The 11,678-nt window shown below is 39.7% G+C and overlaps 1 protein-coding gene across 2 annotated transcripts in view; it reads right to left on the minus strand.

Moving 5' to 3' along the window:
- Positions 1 to 567: 567 nt before the first annotated feature.
- Positions 568 to 11,678, minus strand: part of STOX2 (storkhead box 2) — a 119,567-nt gene continuing 108,456 nt past the window's right edge. For both annotated transcript variants that reach the window (XM_017854353.1, XM_017854354.1), the window contains one exon: positions 568 to 7,078. In XM_017854353.1, the coding sequence (XP_017709842.1) occupies positions 6,883 to 7,078 (196 nt within the window). In that variant the 3' untranslated portion in view covers positions 568 to 6,882. The remainder of the gene's footprint in view (positions 7,079 to 11,678) is intronic.

The raw sequence follows: 11,678 nt of genomic DNA on the forward strand, positions 1-11,678 counted from the left end.
TATGGCTCGTTGTTTTTGACTGAGAATGCTATTTCCTAGCTTCATCATTAATGGGGCAGCAAATCCCTTTGGTTTGAAAAAGCCCATTCTCTGCGGGCAAAGATTTGCTACAGTGAAGAGACGCAGAAGAATGTATGTCAGCTGGAGGCAATTAAACACGGGTGATTCCGAACCTGTGCAAGTGACTCACTGGTACACGTGAGCAGCCTCCTCGTGTTTACCGGGAAGAGGATCCCATCCACTTGGGAACAAAAGCTGAGCTATGAGTGCTAATGAAAAAGAAACCCCAGACCGAATCACATCACTTTATCATTTCATATAGAAAATGTAGTTATACGCATCTCTCTCGCTCTGTTTTAAATCCAAGTACCTAAAATGTGATTTTTTCCCCAACTTTCATGGAAAAGAATTTTGATCAGATATTTTCAGTTTTAGTTGTTTTAACTCAGAAGCTCTAATAATATTGTGTAATCAAAAATGTTATAAAATCCTATTAATTGAAGATAAATAAATGAACCTCACCTAAAATATTTTCTCTCAAGCACCAAAAAAAATCCACTTAAGACATATAACCAAATGTTATTTAATATCTTAAAAAGTAACACAATCCAAAATGGATATTTCACACAACACTACATAAACAACATGAACACAGTATCACCATAGGGAGGGACTTTCAAATATAGACTTACAAAAATCCCTGTCCTTTTTTTTCTTTTAAGTTATTATACTAAGCATGACAAGTAATCATCATTTACAGTATGGTACACGGACACGATAAAAACCATGTTACAAATGTGCTGTTATAAATCAGTAACATTAGGGAAGACATTTCATGAACTGTAATTATTTCATATGAAATACTATACAATATAAACAGAACATCCATCTTGGATGACCTTTACAGCAACCAGAGACCAAGTAATTTAAAATTTTTTTTCAGTGCAAACACATTTTATTCAAGGCAGTCTTGGCTGCAAAACTCCTTTCTAACATACAGTAAATCCCACTTGCACGTCTTAATTCATTTACCCTAATGCAATAGTCACATTCAGTCACTCAGAGAAAGATACCTGCAGAATTATGATCCCTTTAAACTTGACGTTTAAATTTAATTCTCTTCTAGAACGTAGTATCTGTGTCAACTGCTCTAAGGACTTTAATTTGTAGCTGTCAATACTTGCATGAAGGTGACCCTAGGGCAGTTCTATTCCTAACCCAGCGAGTGTGCGCGATACTGCACAGTGTTCTGCCCTTCCAATGTGGAAACCGTGATGGCGTGTCAGTATCTAGGTGGGAGAATGGAAAGGAGGACCTCGGAGGAAAGGATGCGGAGGAGCTGCTGCGTGTGTACTCCATGATTAGTTTCCTGCAACTTCAGAGGACAGATATTGGAGATCTCAGGTCTCACATTTGGTACCTCTTCTTGGTGGGAGCAAGGGAACAGGTTCACTAAGATCAGCCTTGGGACAGGGAGGCAGGCAACTGTGCACGGACCAGTCAAGCTTCTAACCTTACATTTCCAGCCTTCCAGAATCATCGCTGCCTGACTTGAAACACCCCCTTTCCTTCTTGGCATGGTGTGTGTGTGTGCGCGTGTGTGTCCACATTTGAAGCCAACAATTAATGATTACAGCCCTATAACCGATCATGTACAATCATAAGAAAGTTTAGTGCCCCTTGAGTCTTGTAGAATTCTGAATCTTGTGAATCAACTGTAAGTCATAGAACTGTAAAATCACAGGATTGTGTGTGAGGGGAGCCATCACTGGGAATCTCCTTGTGGGCTGCTGCAGCAAAAGATGCAGAGTATTAACCCAATAAGAAGGTGCCAATGTCTGTGTGAAACACACAATGAAATGTAATAATAAATGTTTTCATATATGTAATTTATGAAACATCTCCTGAATAAAAATCTGTGGGAGAATATTGGATGGATCCTTAATACCATAAGACCTTCTGGGAGAGGAATGGGGCGACAGCTGATTCTTTTATCTCACTTGGCAAAGCTCAGACTGATAGTAATCTCTTTCCTGCCCAGATTTTACTAACCCAAAGCAAAACAGTGTTTTCCGTGCCTTTTGCATTCATGTTTCCTGTGTTCTAGCTCCCCCAAGCCCTGAACATGTGTAGAAAAGTCAATCACTACCGGAGGAGCCCTGGATGATGTTGACAATGGGCAGGGCGGTCCTGGGGGAGACCGGGGAAAGAAGAGATCGCTCCTGCTTGGGCCACTGAGGTCTGGCAGCACGTGGCTAGTTGTGACTGGCCTGTGGTGATGGAGGAGATCCCTGTCAAAGATCATCTATCTCCTAATTTGAGAAAACACTTAGAACTGGATCAGCTCCCTCAGAAATCCAGCTCCTCCAAAGTAGGGCTCGATAGACTGTACTGAATTTCTACGGTGCCAAGGAGCACTGTGAAGAGTACTTGATAAAGTTTTTAATTAAAATTTCTGTTTCAGCACCTTCCACTGCCAGGAGCAGTCGTGTTCCTGAATGATTTAGCACGGGAACTATAGAAACCCAGTATGAAACTGTAAACAAGGGTGTGTGTCCAGATCTGCTTCTGACTGCAATGGCATTTGGGTGGATCTGTCAATCACCAGCTTCATCCATCGATACCAGTAAGGTGTGCTGAGGTGTAAAATTCCAGACACCCTGAACTTTTTTTTTTTTGAATGAAAATGGACAAAAGTGTCAAGTTGTATTTGTTTTCTTTGACTTTATTAGCACACATCAGAAAAATAGCATTGTATTTAGTGATTTCTCATGATGGTCTATCAAACAGATAGAAAACAGATCATTGATAGCTGCCACTGTGTTTCTGGGGAATCTTAAGTCACTCCTTTTGTTTTATTCATTTCAAGTATGGGTATTACAAAGATGACCTGTCTTGTGAATTGTTTGTGAATCTGAATGCTTTGGAAGCACTTTGAGATCCCAAAGTGAATCGTGCAAAGTCATTATGTTGTTGGTTTTTAAATCAAGCTCCAAATACTGCCCATGTTATAAATGGCGAGACTTTCAAAAAATGATCACTATTGTATTGTGAGCAATATGCTTGTAATTGAAGTTAAAAACTTTATTTTCAAGTACACTTGGTGGTGATAAGTGGTTTATCCTGGGTAGAATTTTGCAAAGCTGCGCCAACCTAAAAAAGGAACAATGCTTCTGCTTCCACTGAACAGGTTTCTTCTCCCCATGGTGACTGCAATGCAATTTAAATTTACATTTTAGAAATGCTGGTTGGGCTATGAAAAAGAGGGACCTGGCAACAGCTGGTGTTCAGATCACTGTTATTCCAGATTAACTGTGAATTGACGCTTCCTGAACCCTACCTTCACAACATCAGAGAAGCAGTAATTTGTTATTTTTATCCAGCTAGTCTCCATTCACCTCTTCTACTTGTTTTCTCTATTTGATGGCACCCCCCCCCGTTCATATGTTTATTATGGTCCCCTGAGATGTGCAAAATATATATAATAGAATACAAATTATTTAACAGAAGTTGTGGAATTCACAGCACAGCTCTTTTAATTAAAGTGGAGTTTGGGCTCAACATGGTAGCATGCGAGTGAAGGCAGAGCCCAAAGTGCTTCAAGCTTGGCAGTCCACATTGCTTGTGTGTCTTCTGTTACTGAAAACTTAGACTTCAAATCAGATTTCCAAAGGAGTAAATAGCTCTCTCAATTACGTTCACCCATTGGCTCTTCGCCAGAGAACTTTTAACAGGAATGGGTGGGGGGCGGGGGTGGGCACAAGAATTTTTAAACTTCCCTTCATTCCTAACAGAATCGAGTGCGCTTTTGTGGGGAAGAGAGGAGAAGACAGGATTACATCTGAAAGCCAAACAAGGGCGTACGAGAAAGCCATGGCGATGGAAAGTCATGAGTCCACAGAGGCAATCACTGACACACACAGCACGCCATGCCCTAATGTTGAAGGAAGTGTTCAACTTTGCGCTTCTGAACGATACACTTTAACACACGGCTGCCATTTCATCAAATTTATGGAGGTAGTTATATGTAAAAATAAAAATTACCATAAAGTAATATGTTGTATCATAATAATACATAAGTGTGCAAAATGCCGACAGATGTGTTGACCCTTTCACAGAGATTCAACCAGATTCGGTTTTGTAAACCTTTCAGTTGCTAAACCCTAAGGCTGGATAAGCAGTCGTGTAACACAAAGCTATGATTTCACAGGAGGAAAAGGATACTGGCAACGCCTGGCGAGGACCCCACTGTTCCGGGACCGAGAGCCTCACCGTGACCTTGGATGACATTTGTAATGTGCTGCCAGCAGCCACTCCTCCCCTGTTCAAGAATCTCAACCAGATTCAGGCAGGAATATTTTTATATGCAACATCTGCTTACATGGTATCACCTTTAAAGTCCATCCTTTCTACACGAATGGCTGCTGGTCTAAGGGAGTTTTTAAAAAACTATGTACCCCATAGCATCAGGCAAATAGTGTACATATTTATTTGAATAATGTCTTCTGTAAACCTATATCTCGTGAAATATCAATAATTCCTATTTTAAAGCTTCTCTTAAAGGGAATGCTTTCCTTTCCTGTTCACACAGCATTCGATTATTTCCAAGGCTACTTTCAGAGGACCAGCTAGAGGCTGATGTGTTGTGTCCATGGTTATATTATTTATGAACTGAGAGTAGAAGAAAATTTGAGAGCAGCTTTTGGAAAAAATGAATTTAGACAAAATTTAGTAACCGTATGATATGTAACTCCCCAAGGGAACCGACTATGTAGTCTATTAGATACACGATCATTCCTTCCGGACATATTTAAGCAGGGAACCGACTATGTAGTCTATTAGATACATGATCATTCCTTCTGGACATATTTAAGCAATAAGACAAACAATGCGTCGAGGCATGCCTTGGAGGAAATAAGGCATGAGACTGAAAGCCAACTGGCTTAAGCATTTCAATGGTATGGGAGTTTACTAAGAAACGTGCTGAAGTTTCACTATAGTAAGTACAAAAAAGGAATTTATACCAAACTCAAGGAGTTCAGTTTGACCCAATGCAACTTCCAAATAACTGAAAAACTATGAGGGAGCATGTAAAGGTTTCAAGAATGAGTCCAACCGTGTATAGGACTGGATTCTTTAAACAGATTGCTAGTGATTAAACCTAATACAAAAACAGATGTGTCTCACAAATCATATGCCAGTTACTGAAATCGGAGGTGAAAATATTCTAGATTTATTTTGGGATATATATATATTTTATGGTGTATGGCTCCCAGCAGCACATGCCACTGAACTAAATAAAACTTTATGTCAGGACACTTACTTGTGTCCTATGTAACCCTTTTGCAAATAATATTCCATTACTACAGATCTGTTCCACTGTTCTCAGAAAATAAAACATGGGAACGTTGGAATGTCTCTTTGCCATAAGATGAAATTATTGGTCATCCCTTTGCTGCTGGGTCTTCTTTGTGTTCAACATGACATTGGAAACCAAAGCAAAATGTTAACAAACCATTTTGAAATAAGTTGGGCTAATTAACTACACATCCACCTAAAAACGCCTCCTGAAATTGGTTACAAAGTATCTGTAAACATTACTCTGGCATAGTTCATGTATGCATAATTGTTATTCTGATAAATTTTAGGGGAGTACAAATTAGGATTATACCACACTAGCAGAATGAGCACATTCTGTTGTTTATTACATGGGCACATGTATATTTCTAATCAAAAATTATTTTAAAAGTTTTCTCTATAGATATCTTCCCAGGAATAAAAGGCCTGAAGTTCAACTCTCCCTAAATTTGCTCTTTCCTATAACCACTAAAAATTATCTCCCACAGCCTAATTTAGGCATTCTATCTAAAACTACATAAAATAGATTTATGTCCTTCCATTAGAAAGAATAACATCCTCAGGCCATACTCTTCATTTGTATCACAAAGAACATTTTGCTTTTAAACAAACTAATTATTGTATCTATTTGGGTAAGATAGGGTCATCCTAAGTATCACAAGGAGGAAATTCTCTTCCTTCGATATTTGAGTAATACCTTTTACAAGTCCACATCACCTCTCCCATCACCTAGTGCTGTGCCCCAGCCAGATTGGAAACTCCTTTCCTTTGTCCACTTCAGATTCAAAGGCCTATATTCCTGTTTGTGATCATGGAAGGTTAAAAAATCAGACAAGCATCTGTTACACTTGAAAACAAAATCCTGAAAACATTCACTCCCAGCGATTTCCATTGCGACCCCTTCTCACACACTTCCATGGGCTCCTGCAAAATAGTGTCACAAAAACTCACAGTGAAAAAGGAATGGTGCATAAACAATTCACACACAAAGGGCCAGGGTCCCTTCTAGTTAGTTTGGCATCTATTTCCCTCAAGGTGGACCCTTGCATTTGACATTTCGTGGTGGCTTCGTTTTTTTGTTTTTTTTGTTTGTTTTTTGTTTTTTTTTGTTTGTTTTTGGAAGTGTCAAGGATCAGTTCTGTGGCATCGTTTAACCACAGACTGGGAGCAACACGCATCTGTGGCATTTTAAAATGGAACTGGCAACTGCATGACATTGAAAATGCATATTACACTTACAGTGTCTAGACTTTCCTATGTGTGCTCAGATACAATTAGTGAAGCAAAAGTATACACATCACCCCTACTGTTATTCAGTTGCTACAGAGCCATACATGTGAAAAGCAATACTCTGAAATAAAGATTTTTTGTGTTTTTTTGCCCTAGCCCTACTTAGCAGCACAGTTTAAGTAAACACAAAAACTGTGGTTGAGATGCTTGTCTTTCCAAAGATGTAAACATCAGTCCCAGTGTCGTAAACTTTGCTGTATCGAATGAGACAGAAGATCTGAGGCAGAAGGACTATCACACACTAGTAACAGAAGCTTGCAAGCAGTTGGAAGGTTTCTGCAGCTTCTCAGCTTCATTTGTCGGCGGGTCCGTGCTCGCTCGGAAGTTGAAGGCTGGACCAGCTCCACCATGGGCCGGGCTCAAAGCAGGGTTCTGACGACGGTTACTTTCAACAATGCTTGATGTGTTGGAAGCCAGGCTCTCCCGAGTACTAAAAGAGTAAAAAGGGTTTGTTTTGTTTTGTTTGGAACATAAATAATTATAAATTGAGCCCCAGAGGAAGAGCAAATGATGTCGTTAATGGATTTCCTCTGTTGGTTCATAATGTCATATCAATATACATCTCGACTGATTATTCACATCTGCCTCTCCACCACGGGCTCCAGAAGCTTCCACAGACATATAATAATCAGCAGCACACTCAGTGAATAAAGGGTTTTTAAACAGCTAAATGTACTTTGAAATGTCTTCTCCTTCTTTTCACACTCAAGGAAACGACTTCAAAATTGGAGGTGATAGCTAGCTCTTGCAGTGGTTTTTTAAATGGATACTCATAAATACACCTAAGTCATGATTTCATTTCAGGCTGGAAATTCACTGGCATAGCCGCTCCTGAACACACTCGATAATTTTACCCTAAAGATTCCATTTTCATTCTGGACTAGATTTTGACTTTGGGGGACTCTAAGCATGCCCTTTTTGCGGGGACCCTGAGCATTTGCTGCACAGATGAGAATAAAATTCATTTTAAATGTTTTATTCCACTGTTTCAAAATTTAACACGTTAGTTAAAATACATTATATTTTCGATAAAGGACTGTAGATTTTTTTTTCCCATTGATTTGTTAAGTTTCCATTCATTTCTGCTCCACTTCAGCAGGACTGTTTTGTTTGGATTTTGGGTTTTTTTGGTTTTTTTTTTTTTTTTTTTTTTTGGAGACAAGGTCTTGCTCTGTCCCCCAGGCTGGAGTGCAGAGGTGTGATCTCAGCTCACTGCAACCTCCGCCTCCCCGGCTCAAGCAATCCTTCTACCTCAGTCGCCGGAGTAGCTGGGACCACAGACATGTGCCACCATACCCGGCCAATTTTTGTGTTTTTAGTAGAGACTGGGTTTTGCCATGCTGCCCAGGCTGGTCTCCAACTCCTGAGTGCAAGCAATCCGCCTGCCTTGGCCTCCCAAAATGCTGGGATTATAGGTGAAATATTGTCTTTTAAAATAATTCGTATAGAATAGATGTGATTTAAAAGTTGTATTATTTTGCTGTCTTTTACTTTTTCTAAGTTAGAAACATTTGAATCTATTTCATTGCTTTAAGATATTTAGAACATTTAATATTTCAAATGCATAGGGCAATGGCAGAAATCAGATGACTGGCCCAGATTGAGAAGAACTGAGTAGGTTTCCTGTTCCAGAACCTCAATGTGGCTACAAGAACTCTATCAGCTACAGAGACTGAGGAAGCCAGAAGCATTCTCAAAACATCCACTGCATGAGGGAGAGTCAGCCCTTAGGAAATATTCTCTGAGAGTTGGTCCCCACATCTGACTTAAGCCTGCTAGAGCTAGTTAACAGGTCAAACCACTACAGAGGACCACTACAGTCCTCTCCTCTCTTTCATTCCCATCCTAGGCTGATAGCAATTTTGTCTGAATCCTGTGCTCTGATAGTGCTTTCCAAGAGGTTATTTAAGCCTAACTCCTTATAGCTTTGAGTGTGCTTCTCACTAAGAAGCCAAGAGTTAATTGTTTAAAAGGCAGTTTGTTCACTGACAACCAAAAACAAACAAACAAAAAAAACCCTGGAATTTTCTTGAATGTCAAGGGTGCCTCCAGAAAGGTAATCCACTTATAGAGAGAAGTCAGGTTTTTCATAACGCTTATGGTAAATCTGAGCAAACCTAAAGGACACTCCAAAATGTCATCACTAAAAGGGAAAGTGCTAGACTTGTCTACATGACATGTGCCCCAGGAAAATTCACCAGTGGCTTTGCCAGAGCTACCACTGAGGCATGCAGCAGGCGGAGGAAGGAGGAGGGGCAGGAAAGATGCAAAACCCCGAAGATTTCGAGATACAATCCTTTGGTTTCATTCTTAATCACTGAAGTAACTTTTTACAGTATCTGACTTCCTCATCTCTAAAATAGAGAGTTACGATGGGATTTATTTACTCCTAGGGTGACTGTGAAGAAGAAATAAGCATCAAGGAAGAATCTGTGCACTAATAAGGTAGAAAATGTGGATTATTTCTGTTACACACCCAGCATATAATGAAATAAATAGTGACTGTGGGTTCGCTTCAGAATCCATGTATTACAAATGACATATTTTCTATGGGAAAATACATTTTAAGGTTCAAAGGATTCACTCTTAAACCAGCTTTCGAGGGGTGGGCTCAACGTTTATTGAGTGCCTGCTGTATACCAGACACCATAAACACATATTACAATAGATCATCTGAGCTGGGGTCTATCTCTACGATAAGATCCCTTTGCCCACCTTCAATCATAGCCAACATGTTAATAGTGGTGAATATGTAGAGTACTTCATCTTCTCCAAAGAATGCATTTCATTATTGTTGCAATAATGATTACAGTCTGTGACATTCACACTGAGGGCTCCGGATATGCTGACGAAAAAGTTAAAGGAGATGGAATGTTAGCAGTAAAAATATTCCTCAAATTCCAAAAGTTGGTTTTTTTTTAAAAAAAGAGAGCTAATGGAGTGCAACCTTAAAAATAGGATTTCAGGATTTTATAGGGAGGAGAAATGGACCAAGTGGCTGTGTTGTTCGTCCTTCTGTGCGCATGTGTCCCCTGGTCCCAGGCGTCTACAGCACATGTTCGTGCAATACATTAAGCAGATACACCCCTGGCAGCCTTTGGTCTCTTGATTTGCATATTGTGTTCATCAACCAGCTTTAGGCCTCACATTTGGAATTGCAGGCTTTTCATGTCAAGACTTTTCGTTTTCAGTATTAGATCTCATAGCACAGTTCAAGTTTCTACCCTTTTTCCATCTACATCCCCTTTAATTCCCAATAAAAGGGACTAAAGAATTTTGGAAATGTGGCTGAACATGACTTCTGAGCCAGCACTGAAACCCTGGGGTGTGGAGAAAATCACCTTTTGGGGTCTTTTGTTTGTTTGTTTGGTTGGTTGGTTGCAGCTTATTTACTGAAAGATTTTAATAAATGGCCTGCTTAAGCTTTTCATGTCAGGGCTGGGCACGGTTGCTCATGCCTATAATCCTAGCACTTTGGGAGGCCAAGGCAGAAGGATCTACAAAAATTTTTTTTAAATGACCAGGCATGGTGTCACACACCTATGGTCCCAGCTACTCAGAAGGCTGAACTGGGAGGACTGCTTGAGCCCAGGAGTTCCAGGAGGCAGTGAGCTACAATCACCACGGCACTCCAGCCTGGGCAACACAGTGAGACCGTGTCTCTAAAAAAAAATGAGTAAAGATTCCCATGTCTCACAGCAAGGGTAAGGTATGAGCATGATAATGCTATCTGTCTCAAATAGTCCCCAGACTGGAAAGTAAAGTCTCTAGAAGTCAAACACTTTCCTTTGCAGAACATACTCCTGGATCCGCGAGACAACTCTGTGACTTTATTATGGTGTGCAGAAAATAGTTTGTCACCTAGTTTCTAATCGAAGGGTAGTAAATACGAAAGGGGTACATTTAGCAATTGTCTGTAGATTCTCTACTAACTACATAAAATGTATAGGTGACACATGTTTTCATGTAGAGCAAATTCTACTTAATATTAGTGGGCAGACATGGCTATTGTGCAAAGGTTGTCTCTTTAGAACAAGCTTTACCTTCTGCCATGACAAAGCATTTAACTTTAAGTACATAATGAAACAACTGAAAATCAACTTACTTCAAGAAATAATCCCAGTCATAAATTCTATATTCTGCACCCCAAGTTTAGAGATAGTAAAATATTTTCTGTAGAGATACTGGTTCAACCATTTCATGAATATCTCTGTTTACCTTCAAACAAACAAAAAACTTTCAATGTTATGCAATGGAAGGTTTTCTAGCTAGAACCCATTAAACTACTCCCAATGTCTCCTAAGCAACTATCTCCTTAGTATGGCAGCTTCCTGTCTGTGGAAGCCCAGGGGCCCAGAGGGAAAGGAGAAAGGTTTAAAACCAGCGTGTGAAAAGCAGGTAGGAGGCAGAGACTACATAATGAGAAACAGTAGAACAGAAAGACACAAAGACACCACACCTTCCACCAGCAACTGTTCTGAACTTCTCCCACGGATTACAGACCTTCTGTTTTGCTAATCTGGTATCCACTACTAGGAACTCAAGAGGAAAAAAGAATAGAACAGGAAAATGAAGGAAAAAAGGATAGTCAAAATAAATCGGAAAATTAATATCTGATCTGAGATAAAAAATTATTTAGCAAAAATGATTTCTCAGAAAAGCTACTTAGTAGACTAGTGGTTTTCAGGCTGAGGCCCGTGGCTCCCTGAGGTCTCACAGGCTCCTCTGAAGGGTGGGGAGAGGGACTGGGGCCCATAGTCTCCACTATCACCAAGGCCATCTCTCAGCTCTGTGCAGACATTAGACTTCCACACACGTGTTAACTTGGAAGAAAGTCTCCATGACCAAAATAATAATAATAACAATAATAATAATAATAAAAAACCAGCCCTTTAATAAATCACAAAGGCCTAGTATGGGATGAAGGAATTAATGATTCCCAGTTCCAGCTGTGTGATACTTCCAAAATTATCCAGGGATATAGTGAAATGATCACAATAGAATTAATTTTAATTCTTTTTTTTTTTTTT

The sequence above is a fragment of the Rhinopithecus bieti genome, unplaced genomic scaffold (genome assembly GCF_001698545.2).
Source record: "Rhinopithecus bieti isolate Rb0 unplaced genomic scaffold, ASM169854v2 scaffold_38004, whole genome shotgun sequence".
NCBI lineage: Eukaryota > Metazoa > Chordata > Mammalia > Primates > Cercopithecidae > Rhinopithecus > Rhinopithecus bieti.